The sequence below is a fragment of the Oncorhynchus gorbuscha genome, linkage group LG20 (assembly GCF_021184085.1).
Source record: "Oncorhynchus gorbuscha isolate QuinsamMale2020 ecotype Even-year linkage group LG20, OgorEven_v1.0, whole genome shotgun sequence".
NCBI classification, from domain to species: Eukaryota; Metazoa; Chordata; class Actinopteri; order Salmoniformes; family Salmonidae; genus Oncorhynchus; species Oncorhynchus gorbuscha.
Window position 1 is genome coordinate 19,997,386 of NC_060192.1, and position 20,567 is coordinate 20,017,952.

Consider the following 20,567-nt stretch of genomic DNA (forward strand, 5'->3'; position numbering starts at 1 on the left):
TCCAATGTTTGTCTATGGAGATAGGATGCCACCTTTCCAACTAGTCAGTTCATCAAATTTATGCCCTGATAGACCTGCCCCACTCAACTGTCAGTGCTGTTATTATGAAGTGGAAACGTCTAAGAGCAACGACTGCTCAGCCACGAAGTGGTAGGCTACACAATCTCACAGAACAGGACCGCCGAGTGCTGCAGCCCGCAGCGTGTAAGAACTGTCTGTCCTTAGTTGCCACACTCACTACTGAGTTCCAAACTGGCTCTAGATGCAATGTCAGGACGAGAAATGGTTCATCCGGGGCTTCTTGAAATGAGTTTCCATGGCCGAGCAGCCACACACAGACCTAAGATCCCCATGCGCAATGCCAAGCGTTGTCTGGAGTGGTGTAAAGCTCGCTGCCATTGGACTCTTGAGCACTGGAAATCCATTCTCTTGAGTGATGAATCACGCTTCACCATCTGGCAGTCCGACGGAAGAATCTGGGTTTGATGGATGCTAGGAGAACGCTACCTGCCTCTATGCATAGTGCCAACTGTAAAGTTTGGTGGATGAGGAAGAATGGTCTGTGTCTGTTTTTCATGGTTCGGGGCAAAAACCCTTAGTTCCAGTGAAGGGAAATCTTAACGCTACATTATACAATGACATTCTAGATAATTCTGTGCTTCCAAATTTTTGGCAACATTTTGGAGAAGGCCCCTTCCTGCTTCAGCATGACAATAGCCCTGTGCACAAAGTGAGGTTGGACTATCCCGGCCATGCGGGTTCCGAAAAACCAGAAATGGTTTGTCGAGATCTAGTTGGAAAAACTTGATCGGCGGCTATTACAGCAGCAAAGGGGAAACCAACTAGGCAAGTCAGTTAAGGACAAATTCTTATTTTCAATGATGGCTTAGGAACAGTGGGTTAACTGCCTTGTTCAGGGGTAGAATAACAGATTCATACCTTGTCAGCTCGGGGGTTTGAATTTGCAACCTTCCGGTTACTAGTCTAACGCTCTAACCACTAGGCTACCCTGCCGGCCCAAATAAGATGTTCGACGAGCAGATGTCAACATACTTTTGGTCGTGTAGTGTATCTCTATATTGTTTTATGTCCCACGGATTCGTGAAGAAATATGACGAATTAAACAGGAATGTGACCCTGCCAGGTAGCTTTCATTCATACATAGCACCCAGCCTAGATAATGCGATGCTGTGCAATATTCCTTCTTTTTTATAACTTTTTTTTCTCTTTCCTCCATTGATTTAGTCATCCTAATTTTGACCATCCTACAAGGGTAAAAACGTCAATGACTTTTGAATGGATGATGGTTTCGACCATTGGTTTTCTTAGAGGAGTTTCTACAAAATTGACACATTATTTTACCCATTGGTCAAAATATGCATTTTTGATTGGATACCCTAGAGATAAGGCCCAACAGATATATCAACCCCTTCTGAATCTCACTGTGTTAGGGACCTGGCTGAACTGATAACCCTGTCCTTTATTATTTGATTATACTTCTACTTGTTAGACTCAGTTGGTTCTGTAAAATCTGCAGTCCCATTTCAGCTACCCCATGCCCATGGCCAACACCGAACAGAGAGCCCTCTTCCTCCCAGGTAACCAATCAGCCCTCTTCCGCCCAGCCCATAGCATAGCCACTCACACGGGGACGTTTGCGCTTGGATTGTTGATATTGGGGATGTCCTGGCCAGCGAAGAGGTGGGCATCCATGCTGTTGACCCCGGCGAGGTAATCAATGTCAGCGGCATTGTGGAACAGGTTACCTGGGTGATCAGGCAGGAAGTCCCCATCGATCACAGGGGAGAGGACCAGGTTGTCTGCCATGGGGGCTAGAGAGAAAGACATACCTCTTGATGCTATCGGCAGGACATGGTCATCACCAAATTACTGTGTAATTGTCATCTATACAGGTATCATTACAGGCATCAACGCATGCAAATCACATCCTCCTCAGTGTCTTTCTCACAGCGTGCCACAGCCCCGTACATTCATCTCAGTGGATACTCACTGGAGGGAGAACCACCCAGGGCCGTGGTACCGGCCAGAGTGAGAACATTAGCGTCAACAAGTCTCAGGCAGGCCATCATCTGATCATCCTTGGGGCAGCCCACCTTCTCAGCAACCTAAAGAGACAGAAAGGGGGATGAGACATCCCTTTAACAGCCAATATCCCTCTCTGTCAGTCCATATTCTACCTCATTGTTACAGAAGTACACATACGTTCTCTGCAAAGGCACGGGGGTTCGTGTTGATAGCCCAGGGGCAGAGAGCAACACCACTCTGGGAGATTGCCCTGCGGATCAGCCCTTTGTTATGGGGAGAGAGTGTCTGTGTGGCGGTAAAGTACATTCAAACTCGAATTAGTACATTGCAATCAAACTCAAATTAGTACATTAGTACATAGTACATCTGTACCTATCTTTGCTTACAATCATAACAGGAGAACCCTGCTTAATGCTTACACATATCCAACTATCTAAAAATGTCCACGTTAAAAAGGTCTGAAGTACAAGTGTTTTCCATCAACCTTTTTAGACACGGGACACAGAGTTCTCCGAGGTCTCAGGAACTTGTGACAAACAGCTGACTATGTAGCGTACAGGACATCATGGTCCAAAATAAAGAAGCAGAAATCTCACTGTTCTCATTGTTAAATGTATCACCACCCTACCAACTAACTTCACAGACACAACAGTTAACAGAAACTAGACACTTTGACAATTAACGTATGCTTTATGGCAGGAAGACACTGAATAATCATGACATTTTAATGAAGAGTTTATAACATTGAGACTGAAGAAACATCATTCCACTAGACTTTCTTTGTATTTTGACATCACTATCTTTGCCCTGAGAGCTCTGTATTAGAACTGTTACTCTCCTTTTTTAGTCCCACACCTGGAAGCTGGAGCTAACAGCGCCGGCAGACTCCCCGAAGATGGTGAGGTTGTTGGGGTCTCCTCCGAAGGCACGGATGTTCCTGTTTACCCAAGCAATGGCAGCGTGCTGGTCCCACAAACCATAGTTACCTGACATGGAAGACAGCTCTGTGAGCCAGCAGCAGTACTCTACCTACTAATTTCCCGTGTGTAGATTCTGAGTGTCAGGGCCGGCTCCAGGATAAGCGGTCGCTTATGGAACTCTGGGGTCTGAACTTACTGTTGAGAGTTTGAGTAGTAGAATACATGAGGTGTGATTTCAAAATATTGTTGTGCATCAGCAGTTTTTCTCTTGTTTATGTCAGTTACTGACAGTCACTCAATTAGCCATGTCAGCTAAGAATGTATTGATTGGTATGTTATTCTAGACAGCTATCATTGCCGAATACTGATTAGGCATGCAGGGCATGTGCCCAGGGGACTTGACCTTCAGGGGGCCCCCATTGATTTTGTTTGTCGCTCTCACTCAGATATCATTAACATGGCATACATTACGTTTTGGCTAAATGTGTAGAAATTCTGGAAATTTGCATTAAAACTGGAAAAAAAAGTCTCTCCACACCATGGCCAAATGGGTAGAGTTTCTTTTGAGTTACCTTTTGCGAGGTTGGAGACTTTGTTTTTGATGGAAGTTTCAATTTCTAACGCATACAGTATGGACACGAAGTTAAAGCAATCACGACGCTGACCAAATTACTCAAGATTTTACTTCTGGGTTAAGAGAGATTATCTACCTACTAACATACTGTACATCTGTCTCCAACAGAATGGCTCAAGTTTCTGAAAGAGCCAGTTGATTACTAAAAGTTAAACAAACACAGTATTCTTAAACATTATTCTCATAAAGTGGATTCAGTCACCTGAGAATCAGTACATGAAGAAAAGGTCAATCAGCTGATGTGACACCGATTGTGCCACAGCCATTTACCCACACACCCACCTAGCCAGCCAGCCAGCCAGCCAGGCAGGCAAAGCCTTGGTTGACACCTACCAGGTCCGCTGGCATCTCCAGAGCTGAGGAAGCCCAGGGTGCCCACACGGTAACCCAGGGTCACCACGATTACATTGCCTCTGTTGGCAATCTCCTCCCCGTCATACAGATAGTTATCCATGAAGTTAGCGCCCATAGAGCCACCAACCTGGAAACCACCTCCATAGAGCCACACCATTACTGGCAGACCAGTGGAGACTGAAAGAAAGGAGGGATATTTCAATACGTTTGAAGAATTACACCATATAGTCATATCATTATTAGTATTACTACACATCAGCAGGTCATACTGTATGATGTCTTGATATGTGGATGAAAGACAAGGGCTGACACCTTATTATCTGGTGTCCTACTCTAGTGACAGGTAAAGACACAGGCACAGGTGTAGGATTTTAATTTGAGCCAGTTTGCTTCAGCAGGAAAATAATCCTGCAGCAACAGCAAATGTAAATTCTTATGTGGATTATAGTCCATGGACATTTTAGTTGAGGTTTATACAATTTTCAAAAGAGAAAATCAAGTCTGAAATTTCAACGTGGAAATGACAAACTTGAAAAGCTTTTTGAACCTCTAATGGATTACAAGTTTAAGTTCACTGCAACTGGGTGATCAAATTAAGATCCTACATTTGTACATAATACATACCGCTGCTGCCCTGAGGGACCCATATGTTCAGGTAGAGGCAGTCCTCTTGGCCACGGGTGTCTGACTGGAGCAGGTTCAGCTGCATGCACCTCGGCTTGAACTTAGTGGCCTTGAGAACACCTGGAAGGAGACACAGGAAGAAGCAGTCAGTCAACTGAGATGCGTGTTAGTAAGAGTACGGTCTGATACATGCCTGTCCAATATTTATTTTACAATCTGCTTCAGTATTACTACATTGTTTTGTACAAATAATATGATATTTCTTGCTGAATGGAGAGACATCTGAGGCATTTTGTTTTTTTGGTACCCACCATCCCATCCGGGGTGACGCTTGGGCTTCTCAAACTTGCCGGGCTTGTCAGCGAAGGGGATTCCTTTGAAGACGTCCATGGTGCGGAACAGTCCATCAGAATTGATGTTCTTCCCCTGCACCATGCCTCCCTCAGTGTACACCACTCCAAGCTACACATCCACACCCAATGGGCAGATACTAACTCATTAAACATTCAGTAATATGTGCATGTGTAAAGTGTGAAACTGTTTTTATAATAGGCATCAATCTATTCAGTGATGCTGTTTTATGGATGTAGTGTCATTGTGTTTTGTTGTTTATTAGTACGAACTGTTGCATAAAAGATGTTCAGCTGTTGAATTCACACTGCTTGTCAACCCATTGCTGATAAACATGTGAAAAATCTGCAGCGTGAGTACAAACGCAGGAGATGTTCTTAACTCTTTGATGTTTTAAGCCTTTGTGTTTTACTATTGTTTACCTTCTCCATATAAACTATTTGATACTTAGTAGACTTTTTTTTGTCCAACTACATTTCTATAGTATCTTCTTCACCTCAACGAGCTGATCAAAACCACAGATAGTAAGAAAAAACATGGCTACATTAAAACAGCTACATTAACAAATATGATATTTGGACATTTGTTTCACTAAAAAAAACAATAATTAATTTAATTACAGTAAAGATCAATTGCTAAACACCAAATCAACTAAAATGGACTTACAGTGGCAGCAGAGGCGGACCCCAGGAACAGGGCAGCAGAAACCAAAATCCCCAGCGTCTTCATAACGGTCATCCAAAGACACCTGTCAGCACACCTTTTATACAGGAGGAGGCCCCTCCCATATTATACCATCACAGAGATTTGTTTGTTGAGTTTTGTTCAAGTCCATAAAGGTGCCTGCAGGTGAAGTTTTTACTGCTCCTAGCAGAACTCGGTGAGGCAAAGGTGAACGTTTGTGCTCGCTAGAGCTGAGCGATTAGCGCTTTTTGAGATTGTTTCGGTTTGATTGTGACATTCTTTTAACAGTTTTCAATTTCAATTATATATTTCTTTAATTATTATTATTTTAAATCAAATGTGTTATGCATTATGTGGGTTGAATGTTGTAACCCAGATTAAAATAATATTTTTTTTTTTACATTTTATTGGTCACATACGCATGGTTAGCAGATGTTATTGTGAGTGTAGCGAAATGGTTGTGCTTCTAGTTCCAACAGTGCAGTAATATCTAACAAGTAATCTAACAATTCCACAACAACTACCTAATACACACAGATCTAAAGGGATGGAATAAGAATATGTCAATCTAAATATATGGATGAGCGATGACTGAGCGGCATAGGCAAGATGCAGTAGATGGTATAAAATACAGTATATACATATGAGATGAGTAATGTAAGATATGTAAACATTACTTTTTAAAGTGCATTGTATAAAGTGACTGGCGATCCATTTATTAAAGTGGCCAATGATTTGAGTCTGTATGTAGGCAGCAGTCTCTCTGTGTTAGTGATGACTGTTTAACAGTCTGATGGACTTGAGATAGAAGCTGTTTTTCAGTCTGTCGGTCCCAGCTTTGATGCACCTGTACTGACATCGCCTTCTGGATGGTAGCGGGGTGAACAGGTAGTGGTTCAGGTGGTTGTTGTCCTTGATGATCTTTTGGCCTTCCTGTGACATCGGGTACTGTAGGTGTACTGTAGGGCAGGTAGTTTGCCACCGGTGATAAGTTGTGAAACAGCGGTGAAACAGCCCGACTGGATGCTCTCAATTGTGCATCTATAGAAGTTTGTGAGGGTTTTAGGTGACAAGCCAAATTCAGCTTAATGAGGTTGAAGAGGCACTCTTGTGCCAGCAGGGAATGTGAAGAGACATACACAGGCACATGCATACACAAACACGATAACATATGCACTATAAACACACGTACACATGGATTTTGTGTTCTAGATATGTGGTAGTAGAGTAGAGGCCTGAGGGCACACACTTAAGATGTTGTGAAATTTGTTGTGACTGTTGTCATGTTTTGTCTTAGATTGTCTTGTCATTATGCTTTCCCTTCTGTTCGTTTCCCCCTGCTGGTCTTATTAGGTTCGTTCCCTTTTTCTATCCCTCTCTCTCCCCCTCCCTCTCTCTCCTCTCTCTATCGTTCCGTTCCTGCTCCCAGCTGTTCCTATTCCCCTAATCATCATTTAGTCTTCCCACACCTGTTCCTTATCTTTTCCCCTGATTAGAGTCCCTATTTCTTCCCTTGTTTTCCGTTCCTGTCCTGTCGGATCCTTGTCTATTGTTCACCGTGCTGTGTCTATGTATTGCCCTGTCGTGTGTCGTGTTTCCCTCAGATGCTGCGTGGTGAGCAGGTGTCTGAGTCTGCTACGTTCAAGTGCCTTCCCGAGGCAACCTGCAGTTCTTGATCAAGTCTCCAGTCTGTTCTCGTCATTACGAGTAGTATTATGCCTTTTGTTTGTAAAGTAACTTTACTGGATTAAAAACTCTGTTTTCGCCAAGTCGCTTTTGGGTCCTCATTCACCTGCATAACAGAAGGATCCGACCAAGGAATGGACCCAGCGACTACAGATGCTCGTAACACTGCCGTCGAGATCCAAGGAGCCATGCTCGGCAGACACGAGCAGGAATTGTCTGCTGCTCGCCATGCCGTGGAGAACCTGGCCGCTCAGGTTTCCGACCTCTCTGGACAGTTCCAGAGTCTTCGTCTCGTGCCACCTGTTACTTCCTGGCCTGCCGAGCCTCCGGAACCTAGGGTTAATAACCCACCTTGCTACTCCGGGCAGCCCACGGAGTGCCGCTCCTTTCTCACCCAGTGTGATATTGTGTTCTCTCTCCAACCCAACACATACTCTAGCGAGAGAGCTCGGGTTGCTTACGTCATTTCACTCCTTACTGGCCGGGCTCGAGAGTGGGGCACAGCTATCTGGGAGGCAAGGGCTGATTGTTCTAACAATTACCAGAACTTTAAAGAGGAGATGATTCGGGTTTTTGACCGTTCAGTTTTTGGTAGGGAGGCTTCTAGGGCCCTGGCTTCCCTATGCCAAGGTGATCGATCCATAACGGATTACTCTATAGAGTTTCGCACTCTTGCTGCCTCTAGTGACTGGAACGAGCCGGCGCTGCTCGCTCGTTTTCTGGAGGGACTCCACGCAGTGGTCAAAGATGAGATTCTCTCTCGGGAGGTTCCTTCCAGTGTGGACTCTTTGATTGCTCTCGCCATCCGCATAGAACGACGGGTAGATCTTCGTCACCAAGCTCGTGGAAGAGAGCTCGCGTCAACGGTGTTTCCCTGCTCCGCATCGCAACCATCTCCCTCCTCTGGCTCAGAGACTGAGCCCATGCAGCTGGGAGGTATTCGCATCTCGACCAAGGAGAGGGAACGGAGGATCACCAACCGCCTGTGCCTCTATTGCGGATTTGATGGACATTTTGTCAATTCATGTCCAGTAAAAGGCCAGAGCTCATCAGTAAGCGGAGGGCTACTGGTGAGCGCTACTACTCAGGTCTCTTCATCTAGATCCTGTACTACTATGTCGGTCCATCTACGCTGGACCGGTTCGGGTGCTACATGCAGTGCCTTGATTGACTCTGGGGCTGAGGGTTGTTTCATGGACGAAGCATGGGCTCGGAAACATGACATTCCTTTCAGACAGTTAAACAAGCCTACGCCCATGTTTGCCTTAGATGGTAGTCATCTTCCCAGTATCAGATTTGAGACACTACCTTTAACTCTCACAGTATCTGGTAACCACAGTGAGACTATTTCTTTTTTGATTTTTCGTTCACCTTTTACACCTGTTGTTTTGGGTCATCCCTGGCTAGTATGTCATAATCCTTCTATTAATTGGTCTAGTAATTCTATCCTATCCTGGAACGTTTCTTGTCATGTGAAGTGTTTAATGTCTGCCATCCCTCCCATTTCTTCTGTCCCCACTTCTCAGGAGGAACCTGGCGATTTGACAGGAGTGCCGGAGGAATATCATGATCTGCGCACGGTCTTCAGTCGGTCCCGAGCCAACTCCCTTCCTCCTCACCGGTCGTATGATTGTAGTATTGATCTCCTTCCGGGGACCACTCCTCCTCGGGGTAGACTATACTCTCTGTCGGCTCCCGAACGTAAGGCTCTCGAGGATTATTTATCTGTGTCTCTTGACGCCGGTACCATAGTGCCTTCTTCCTCTCCGGCCGGGGCGGGGTTCTTTTTGTTAAGAAGAAGGACGGTACTCTGCGCCCCTGCGTGGATTATCGAGGGCTGAATGACATAACGGTTAAGAATCGTTATCCGCTTCCCCTTATGTCATCAGCCTTCGAGATTCTGCAGGGAGCCAGGTGCTTTACTAAGTTGGACCTTCGTAACGCTTACCATCTCGTGCGCATCAGAGAGGGGGACGAGTGGAAAACGGCGTTTAACACTCCGTTAGGGCATTTTGAGTACCGGGTTCTGCCGTTTGGTCTCGCCAATGCGCCAGCTGTTTTTCAGGCATTAGTTAATGATGTTCTGAGAGACATGCTGAACATCTTTGTTTTTGTCTATCTTGACGATATCCTGATTTTTTCACCGTCACTCGAGATTCATGTTCAGCACGTTCGACGTGTTCTACAGCGCCTTTAGAGAATTGTCTCTACGTAAAGGCTGAGAAGTGCTCTTTTCATGTCTCCTCCGTTACTTTTCTCGGTTCCGTTATTTCCGCTGAAGGCATTCAGATGGATTCCGCTAAGGTCCAAGCTGTCAGTGATTGGCCCGTTCCAAGGTCACGTGTCGAGTTGCAGCGCTTTTAGGTTTCGCTAATTTCTATCGGCGTTTCATTCGTAATTTCGGTCAAGTTGCTGCCCCTCTCACAGCTCTTACTTCTGTCAAGACGTGTTTTAAGTGGTCCGGTTCCGCCCAGGGAGCTTTTGATCTTCTAAAAGAACGTTTTACGTCCGCTCCTATCCTCGTTACTCCTGACGTCACTAGACAATTCATTGTCGAGGTTGACGCTTCAGAGGTAGGCGTGGGAGCCATTCTATCCCAGCGCTTCCAGTCTGACGATAAGGTTCATCCTTGCGCTTATTTTTCTCATCGCCTGTCGCCATCTGAGCGCAACTATGATGTGGGTAACCGTGAACTGCTCGCCATCCGCTTAGCCCTAGGCGAATGGCGACAGTGGTTGGAGGGGGCGACCGTTCCTTTTGTCGTTTGGACAGACCATAAGAACCTTGAGTACATCCGTTCTGCCAAACGACTTAATGCCCGTCAAGCTCGTTGGGCGTTGTTTTTCGCTCGTTTCGAGTTTGTGATTTCTTACCGTCCGGGTAGCAAAAACACCAAGCCTGATGCCTTATCCCGTCTGTTTAGTTCTTCTGTGGCTTCTACTGATCCCGAGGGGATTCTTCCTTATGGGCGTGTTGTCGGGTTGACAGTCTGGGGAATTGAAAGACAGGTTAAGCAAGCACTCACGCACACTGCGTCGCCGCGCGCTTGTCCTAGTAACCTCCTTTTCGTTCCTGTTTCCACTCGTCTGGCTGTTCTTCAGTGGGCTCACTCTGCCAAGTTAGCTGGTCATCCCGGTGTTCGAGGCACTCTTGCGTCTATTCGCCAGCGCTTTTGGTGGCCGACTCAGGAGCGTGACACGCGCCGTTTCGTGGCTGCTTGTTCGGACTGCGCGCAGACTAAGTCGGGTAACTCTCCTCCTGCCGGTCGTCTCAGACCGCTCCCCATTCCTTCTCGACCATGGTCTCACATCGCCCTAGACTTCATTACCGGTCTGCCTTTGTCTGCGGGGAAGACTGTGATTCTTACGGTTGTCGATAGGTTCTCTAAGGCGGCACATTTCATTCCCCTCGCTAAACTTCCTTCCGCTAAGGAGACGGCACAAATCATCATCGAGAATGTGTTCAGAATTCATGGCCTCCCGTTAGACCCCGTTTCAGACAGAGGCCCGCAATTCACGTCACAGTTTTGGAGGGAGTTCTGTCGTTTGATTGGTGCGTCCGTCAGTCTCTCTTCCGGGTTTCATCCCCAGTCTAACGGTCAAGCAGAGAGGGCCAATCAGACGATTGGTCGCATACTACGCAGCCTTTCTTTCAGAAACCCTGCGTCTTGGGCAGAACAGCTCCCCTGGGCAGAATACGCTCACAATTCGCTTCCTTCGTCTGCTACCGGGTTATCTCCGTTTCAGAGTAGTCTGGGTTACCAGCCTCCTCTGTTCTCATCCCAGCTTGCCGAGTCCAGCGTTCCCTCCGCTCAAGCGTTTGTCCAACGTTGTGAGCGCACCTGGAGGAGGGTGAGGTCTGCACTTTGCCGTTACAGGGCACAGACTGTGAGAGCCGCCAATAAACGCAGGATTAAGAGTCCAAGGTATTGTTGCGGCCAGAGAGTGTGGCTTTCCACTCGCAACCTTCCTCTTACGACAGCTTCTCGTAAGTTGACTCCGCGGTTCATTGGTCCGTTCCGTGTCTCCCAGGTCGTCAATCCTGTCGCTGTGCGACTGCTTCTTCCGCGACATCTTCGTCGCGTCCATCCTGTCTTCCATGTCTCCTGTGTCAAGCCCTTTCTTCGCACCCCCGTTCGTCTTCCCTCCCCCCTCCCGTCCTTGTCGAGAGCGCACCTATTTACAAGGTACGTAAGATCATGGACATGCGTTCTCGGGGACGGGGTCACCAATACTTAGTGGATTGGGAGGGTTACGGTCCTGAGGAGAGGAGTTGGGTTCCGTCTCGGGACGTGCTGGACCGTTCACTTATTGATGATTTCCTCCGTTGCCGCCAGGATTCCTCCTCGAGTGCGCCAGGAGGCGCTCGGTGAGTGGGGGGGTACTGTCATGTTTTGTCTTAGATTGTCTTGTCATTATGCTTTCCCTTCTGTTCGTTTCCCCCTGCTGGTCTTATTAGGTTCGTTCCCTTTTTCTATCCCTCTCTCTCCCCCTCCCTCTCTCTCCTCTCTCTATCGTTCCGTTCCTGCTCCCAGCTGTTCCTATTCCCCTAATCATCATTTAGTCTTCCCACACCTGTTCCTTATCTTTTCCCCTGATTAGAGTCCCTATTTCTTCCCTTGTTTTCCGTTCCTGTCCTGTCGGATCCTTGTCTATTGTTCACCGTGCTGTGTCTATGTATTGCCCTGTCGTGTCGTGTTTCCCTCAGATGCTGCGTGGTGAGCAGGTGTCTGAGTCTGCTACGTTCAAGTGCCTTCCCGAGGCAACCTGCAGTTCTTGATCAAGTCTCCAGTCTGTTCTCGTCATTACGAGTAGTATTATGCCTTTTGTTTGTAAAGTAACTTTACTGGATTAAAAACTCTGTTTTCGCCAAGTCGCTTTTGGGTCCTCATTCACCTGCATAACAGACTGTATTGTAATGTTAAAAAAATGTATAAATGCTTTAATTTTGCTGGACCCCAGGAAGAGTAGCTGCTGTCTTGGCAGCAGCTAATGGGGATACATAATACATATACAAATACATACAATTATCTTTAAGGTCCCTCAGTCGATAAGTGAATTTCAAACACAGATTCAACCACAAAGACCAGGGAGGTTTTCCAATGCCTCGCAAAGAAGGGCACCTATTGGTAGATGGGTAAAAATAGAAAAGCAGACAGTGAGTATCCCTTTGAGCATAGTGAAGTTATTAATTACAATTTGGATGTTGTATCAAAACACCCAGTCACAACAAAGATACATGCGTTGTTCCTAAATCGGTCGCCAGAGAGGAAGGAAATCGCTCAGGGATTTCACTGAGGCCAATGGTGACTTTAAAACAGTTACAGAGTTTAATGGCTGTGTTAGGAGAAAACTGAGGATGAATCAACTACATTGTAGTTAATCCACAATAATAACCTAATTGACAGAGTGAAAAGGAGGAATATTATAATATAATATAATATTTGGCAAAGCAATTCACTTTTTGTCCTGAATACAAAGTGTTATGTTTGGGTCAAATCCAATACATTACTGAGTATCACTCTCCATATTTTCAAGCATATGGGAGCTCCATCATGTTATGTGCTTGTAATTGTTAAAAAATAATCCTGGTTCAGTCTGCTTTCCACCACACACTAGGAGATGAATTCACCTTTCAACAGGAAAATAACCTAAAACACAAAGCCAAATCTACACTGGAGTTACTTCCCAAGAAGAATGTGAATGGTTTTAACTTAAATCTACTTGAAAATCTACGACAAGACCTGAAAATGATTGTCTAGCAATGATCAGCAATCAATTTGACAGAAAGACCCACAGCTGTAATCAATGACAAATATGCTTTACAAAGTATTGACTTAGGGGTATGAATACTTGTGTAAATGAAATATTTCCGTATTTCATTTTCAATAAATTTGCTAAAAATACTAAAACATATTTTAGGACTTTATGGTATGTAAATGAATGGGAAAAATAATACAATGAATTCCTTTGGAATTCAGACTGTAACACAACAAAATACAGAATCATTCTGAATACTTTTTGAAGGCAGTTTTGTTATGATGTTTCGAATCTTTCTAAATTGAAATCCATAGAAAGGTCCCCTGTGGGAAGGATGTTTGGCATATCTTTGAAGTCTGTACCAAAAATCATTATTGAGAAATAAATTATTAAAGTTAGGTAATTTTTCACATACCCCAGCCTTCTTTTAAACACTACATCAATGATTCTGTGGATGCTGTAGATGCTACAAAGTCATTCTTGGTGTCATGTGAAACCTTACTGTGTGCTCTGACCTATTTAATTATTGAAATTATAGGCCAATCACAGCCCTCCTTTAGGATTGCATATTTAGTAAGTCACCAGCAGAAGGAGTTCCTTTGAATCCATTTTCCCATTCAATATATTGGTGTTGCTCATAAAATGTATCATAACTTCAAAAGTAGCAGAGAACCAACTCTGGAAATGTTATGAACTTGTAGAGTATATTGTTCAAAACAATATGCCAAATAATGAACATCAAAAAGGGTACTTAACAAATGTAGGTTTATATTTTTAAAGAACCATAAACGAATGCACAGAAATGGTATTCTTAATCTCAACACTAGTCATATTTCAGAGCACACCGTACTGTTTAAAATGACACTACGTCTGGCTTTGTAGCATCTACTGACTCATTGTTGTAGTGTCTTAAAGAAGCCCTGGGTAAATCCAAAAGGTAAAAAATGTCCCAACTTGAATGAGTTATTTCGCAATCCCACAAAGGATCTTTCAACAGATTTTATTTCAGGAAGATCCAAAACAGAATGAATCTTTTTGGGCCAATCTTGTCTGGAATCACCCATATACCATGTTGGATCTTACCTATCCACGTCCAGATCACAGAGCTGGTAGAACATCTGCCTGTGGGGGGGGCAGGGTCCCATCTCGGAATATGAATGAGGAATCCTGGACAAACGGGAGACATGGTAGAGAGGGCTTAGCATATGATGTCTTATTACTGTGACATTATTCTTGTGAGTACAGTGTATCGTGTAGAATGTGAGTAAGTTATGGGGAAGTCCATAGTCTCTTACCTTGAGCTGGTATCTGGTTATATTTGCACTACGTCCACCAGCAGGGCCCTCAGGAGGTAAATCTGTCACATTAGCAGCCTGGGGCACTGAACAACAAAGAGGGACATTAGTGAGACAATCCTCACTAATACACACGGACACACACACGCAAGCACAGACACACACACCAGACATACCCACCTGCTTTGTTAAGTGTGATTGGCAGGGTATAGTTGAAAGTGCTCCTCTTGGCCTTCACTGGCATGTCATTTATAGTCTATCCTAAAGACAGTCACAGGGGGGTGAAACACAGTCATAAAACAACGCATGATTAACAAAGGCTGTGGAATTAAATTGTCCCTCCAGATTAGATTGAACCAAACCTCCACCCTGCCCCCACTCCTCACCGTGCTTGGTACTGCAGCGGATCCTGAAGTCCAGCAACTGGTATTTCATGGCCTCTGGTGTCATAGTCATATCTCACCTAGAGGCTCCTCCAGGGGAGGTTTTCGATGTATTTTGAATGGCAAATGAGAACAATGGGTTGTTCCGTTGACCCAATCTTGATGTCGACCCAAACATCAGTGCCCAACCTCACTAATGCTATTGTGGCTGAATGGAAGCAAGTCCCCACAGCAATGTTCCAACATCTAGTAGAAAGCCTTCCCAGATGAGTGGAGGCTGTTACAGCAGCAAAGGGGGGGACCAACTCCATATAAAGTCTAATGATTTTGGATTAAGATGTTCGACAAGCAGGTGTCCACATACGTTTGGTCAAGGGAGTGTATTGATCAAATAGATTCATGTTTGCGTCTTCTTTCTCTCTTGCCACCATCCACTTCTACTTCTCTCAAGAGGTTCATTTCAAGTCAAGTGAATTGAATAGGACATGTCATGTAAATAGAGAGATGCCCTATTTCCCTTTATTGACCCCCTGCTGGTCTGGGTCTGCTCACCACATAGATTAGTTAGGTGTCAGAGAATATGCAGACAGCCAAACAATTGGCATCCTGATGAATGGTATCAAATCAAATCAAATCAAATTTATTTATATAGCCCTTCGTACATCAGCTGATATCTCAAAGTGCTGTACAGAAACCCAGCCTAAAACCCCAAACAGCAAACAATGCAGGTGTAAAAGCATGCAGGTATACAAGTATGTGACCTTGAGCTTGGGCTGTAGTATCCATGGTGACAGTTCGATAGCAGACATACACTATTTGTGGAGGTGTGTTTCCTGTTGCTTTTTCCATTGGCTGGTCTAGGTCTCCTCACCATATAGTAGGCCATGATAGGGAGCAGCAGCTTCAGTTTATCAGGGTGGAGGTCCAGGTTGGCCTTGACCGCGTACCCGGACCAGATGGGCCGGCTCTCAAACATCTACACACAGTGTGGTTTGGGAAAAGTTAACACAGATGGGATATCAAAGCAATGTAAGTAATATTTCCCATGTGCATATTTTCCATATCACATGTCTCAACAACAGCTTCTCTGTGACACATTTCTGTTTCTCTTAAGGAGCCTTTATGAGAGAGAAGTCAGACATGAACGAGAGCTACATGATTCAAAATATATCCAGTTTATCTCAGGAGATGAGAAAAATACCTTATTGAGCAACACATTTCTCATATGTGCAGACAAATACCTTAGGAACAGTCTCTGGACATGGTGATGTAAAAAATATAGGCTAGGTGGGGAGGTAACGTCAGTGATGTAGTGGCAAAACAATTAGGTGGGTAAACGCTCCCTTTATTTTCAATGCATTTTTTTTCCCCAACATCAAACTAAATTCAGCCGTAGGTGGATTTTTATCTTCAGCTGTTCGTCAGAGGGCAGAAAGATAATGACCAATCATTTGTGGACTCCAAATATAATATCTGACTAAAACATAATCATTTAAAACCTTGTTTACATGTGTATATGATCTCTATTATGTGTGGAACAGATTTCCAAAATTAAAATCACAGATGATTTGCTGGTGTTTTTACAATGTTTTATGTGAGAAAACTTTGGGGGCCAAATAAAATCACCTACTGGCCAAATTCGTCCCACGGGCCACCAGTCGGGGAACCCTGCTATTGCCTAACACCCAAGTAAATGTTTCAGTCTTGAAATAGCATTAGGATAAAAAACAAAGGCTCAAACTGAAAAAAGCTATGTTCCTATACATATGTGATTAACACGTCTGTGATTAACAATAATACAAATTGTATAAAACATCACCCGCTGTGTGTGACTTCCTGCAGTCTTCACAATAACCTCAGTAGCCCAATGTAAAGTATACTAAGCTCCTTCAGTTGTTCCTCTGCCTTTATGTCACTGGGGTGAAAACACACTATCTTCCAGTTGACCTTGGCAGCCTCCAGGGGCTCCGTGGGGATGTTCTGGTCGTTAAAAGTGAGGAAGATGGCATTATGAGGCCAACGGGCTCGACTCAAACCAATCAGATTATCCCTGGAGACTGTTGGGGGACAAAAGCCTTCTCTGCACGGGAGACACAAGACCACAGTGGTTTAGCTAATAACCCCTACGGGTTGGCCAATGGCCAAATCTATTAGCACCTGCATCTTTATAACTAAATAAGGGGCTTCCTGTCTTGCTCCTGTTGTGGAACACACCATTTTGTAAAGTTCTTGTTGTTGGGAATTCTTATGCATAATTGCTGACACACATGTTGACTTCCATTGGCATATTTGTTTCTGAGCTGAACACACTACCTCTGATGAGGGTGAAACTGTGTAGTGAAACACTGCTCCAATGCCCCTGCTTACTTGTGTTGGATTTCAGGTCGGTAGTTATAGTCCACAGCACTGTCCAGGCGAGAGAAGATGGGTGGAGGAAGGAAGAGGGCCACAGGCTGCTCAAAGAACTCATTATTCTCTGGTTTACGCAAGATGATCTTATCATAGAGGGATGTGTGTGAGCCGTCCTTTGCTGAATGCACCGCAAGATTTACATTTACATTTAAGTCATTTAGCAGACGCTCTTATCCAGAGCGACTTACAAATTGGTGCATTCACCTTATGACATCCAGTGGAACAGTCACTTTACAATAGTGCATCTAAATCTTAAAGGGGGGGGTGAGAGGGATTACTTATCCTATCCTAGGTATTCCTTAAAGAGGTGGGGTTTCAGGTGTCTCCGGAAGGTGGTGATTGACTCCACTGTCCTGGCGTCGTGAGGGAGTTTGTTCCACCATTGGGGGGCCAGCGCAGCGAACAGTTTTGACTGGGCTGAGCGGGAGCTGTACTTCCTCAGTGGTAGGGAGGCGAGCAGGCCAGAGGTGGATGAACGCAGTGCCCTTGTTTGGGTGTAGGGCCTGATCAGAGCCTGGAGGTACTGAGGTGCCGTTCCCCTCACAGCTCCGTAGGCAAGCACCATGGTCTTGTAGCGGATGCGAGCTTCAACTGGAAGCCAGTGGAGAGAACGGAGGAGCGGGGTGACGTGAGAGAACTTGGGAAGGTTGAACACCAGACGGGCTGCGGCGTTCTGGATGAGTTGAAGGGGTTTAATGGCACAGGCAGGGAGCCCAGCCAACAGCGAGTTGCAGTAATCCAGACGGGAGATGACAAGTGCCTGGATTAGGACCTGCGCCGCTTCCTGTGTGAGGCAGGGTCGTACTCTGCGGATGTTGTAGAGCATGAACCTACAGGAACGGGCCACCGCCTTGATGTTGGTTGAGAACGACAGGGTGTTGTCCAGGATCACGCCAAGGTTCTTGGCGCTCTGGGAGGAGGACACAATGGAGTTGTCAACCGTGATGGCGAGATCATGGAATGGGCAGTCCTTCCCCGGGAGGAAGAGCAGCTCCGTCTTGCCGAGGTTTAGCTTGAGGTGGTGATCCGTCATCCACACTGATATGTCTGCCAGACATGCAGAGATGCGATTCGCCACCTGGTCGTCAGAAGGGGGAAAGGAGAAGATTAATTGTGTGTCGTCTGCATAGCAATGATAGGAGAGACCATGTGAGGTTATGACAGAGCCAAGTGACTTCGTGTATAGCGAGAATAGGAGAGGGCCAAGAACAGAGCCCTGGGGGACACCAGTGGTGAGAGAGCGTGGTGAGGAGACAGATTCTCGCCACGCCACCTGGTAGGAGCGGCCTGTCAGGTAGGACGCAATCCAAGCGTGGGCCACGCCGGAAATGCCCAATTCGGAGAGGGTGGAGAGGAGGATCTGATGGTTCACAGTATCGAAGGCAGCCGATAGATCTAGAAGGATGAGAGCAGAGGAGAGAGAGAGTTAGCTTTAGCAGTGCCTCCGTGATACAGAGGAGAGCAGTCTCAGTTGAATGACTAGTCTTGAAACCTGACTGATTTGGATCAAGAAGGTCATTCAGAGAGAGATAGCGGGAGAGCTGGCCAAGGACGGCACGTTCAAGAGTTTTGGAGAGAAAAGAAAGAAGGGATACTGGTCTGTAATTGTTGACATCGGAGGGATCGAGTGTAGGTTTTTTCAGAAGGGGTGCAACTCTCGCTCTCTTGAAGACGGAAGGGACGTAGCCAGCGGTCAGGGATGAGTTGATGAGCGAGGTGAGGTAAGGGAGAAGGTCTCCGGAAATGGTCTGGAGAAGAGAGGAGGGGATAGGGTCAAGCGGGCAGATTGTTGGGCGGCCGGCCGTCACAAGACGCGAGATTTCATCTGGAGAGAGGGGAGAAAGAGGTCAGAGCACAGGGTAGGGCAGTGTGAGCAGAACCAGCGGTGTCGTTTGACTTAGCAAACGAAGATCGGATGTCGTCGACCTTCTTTTCAAAATGGTTGACGAAGTCATCTGCAGAGAGGGAGGAGGGGGGGGAGGAGGATTCAGGAGGGAGGAGAAGGTGGCAAAGAGCTTCCTAGGGTTAGAGGCAGATGCTTGGAATTTAGCGTGGTAGAAAGTGGCTTTAGCAGCAGAGACAGAGGAGGAAAATGTAGAGAGGAGGGAGTGAAAGGATGCCAGGTCCGCAGGGAGGCGAGTTTTCCTCCATTTCCGCTCGGCTGCCCGGAGATACTGGAAGTCTGTCACCCCTGCAACAATTAACAATATAGAATTGCACTCCCCCCCTTGCCCTCAGAACAGCCTCAGTTTGTTGTGGCATGGACTCAACGATGTTTTCGAAAGCATTCCACAGGGATGCTGGCCCATGTTTGACTCCAATACGTCCCACAGTTGTGTCCAGTTGGCTTGATGTCCTTTGGGTGGTTGACCATTCTTGATACACACGGGAAGCTGCGTTGCCGTTCTTGACACAAACCGGTGCGCCTGGCTCCTCCTACCATACCCGTTCAAAGGCATAGAGATATTCAAGGTCAGATTGTTTTTTTTACCCATCTACCAGTAGGTGCCCTTTTGAAAATCCCTGCTCGACTGAGACACCTTACAGATAATTGTATGTGTGGGGTACAGAGGTGAGGTCGTCATTCAAAAGTCATGTTTAACATTATTATTGCACACAGAGTGAGTCCATGCAAATTATTATGTGACTTGCTAGGCACATTTTTACTCCTGAACATATTTAGGCTTGCCATAACAAAGGGCCTGAATGCTTATAAGATACCCAAAAGCCTTTTCTCCATCTTTGAATTGGCATAGCATGGGCATCTTATGGTGTGACATGGCAATGACACAAGATTATTGATATACTCGTGGCACACATGCCACAAATATTTACCATGCATTTTTTACTGTTTAAAACTTGAATTATGTTCCCTCAAAGTTCACAGTAATAGGAAGAGAAAAGTTTCTTTCCATTCTTTGAGCTGGCATAATATGGCAATATTATGGTGTGCCATGGTAATGACAATGGATTATTGATCTACCTCTCCCACACATCTCACAAAATGTCTACCAACCATTTTGACAGTGCCATTTTTGATTTAAGGCTCGTCAACATTCACTTTAATGGTAATAACTAGATTATTTTTAAATGTAAGGAATGTGGAGATTGTAAAATGTTGTTATTTTACAATCATTTACTTCAAATTTTCTTTATTTCTTTCATGAAATACAAAGAAAACATAGAAAAACCTGCAGCTTCTCGTCTATGCTCACTCTACTGGTGAATTAAAATGATAAGGTGTGAAAAGGAAAAAAGCTTTGTTATCATTTAAGATTGAATAAGTGTGCTTCAAACTGTTTGCTTGCAATTATTTGTAGTTATCATCTCTATCTGTGCATATCTTCTCTATCTGTGCTACAACTCAATTTCACCACCAGAAAACACACCAAAATTCAGGAGGGGACTGAGGCATGGAT

General features: G+C 45.3%; 1 protein-coding gene and 1 pseudogene across 1 annotated transcript in view; both read right to left on the reverse strand.

The window, feature by feature from the left end:
- Positions 1 to 5,745, reverse strand: part of LOC124006596 (bile salt-activated lipase-like) — a 6,959-nt gene extending 1,214 nt beyond the window's left edge. The window contains exons 1-8 of the mRNA XM_046316635.1: positions 5,596 to 5,745; positions 4,890 to 5,040; positions 4,579 to 4,698; positions 3,934 to 4,131; positions 2,902 to 3,032; positions 2,224 to 2,331; positions 2,012 to 2,126; positions 1,646 to 1,832 (exon numbers count right to left, since the gene is read on the reverse strand). Of these exons, the coding sequence (XP_046172591.1) occupies positions 1,646 to 1,832; positions 2,012 to 2,126; positions 2,224 to 2,331; positions 2,902 to 3,032; positions 3,934 to 4,131; positions 4,579 to 4,698; positions 4,890 to 5,040; positions 5,596 to 5,667 (1,082 nt within the window). The 5' untranslated portion in view covers positions 5,668 to 5,745. The remainder of the gene's footprint in view (positions 1 to 1,645; positions 1,833 to 2,011; positions 2,127 to 2,223; positions 2,332 to 2,901; positions 3,033 to 3,933; positions 4,132 to 4,578; positions 4,699 to 4,889; positions 5,041 to 5,595) is intronic.
- Positions 5,746 to 14,137: 8,392 nt separating this feature from the next.
- LOC124006643 lies at positions 14,138 to 19,591 on the reverse strand (annotated as a pseudogene).
- Between the last annotated feature and the right edge of the window lie 976 nt (positions 19,592 to 20,567).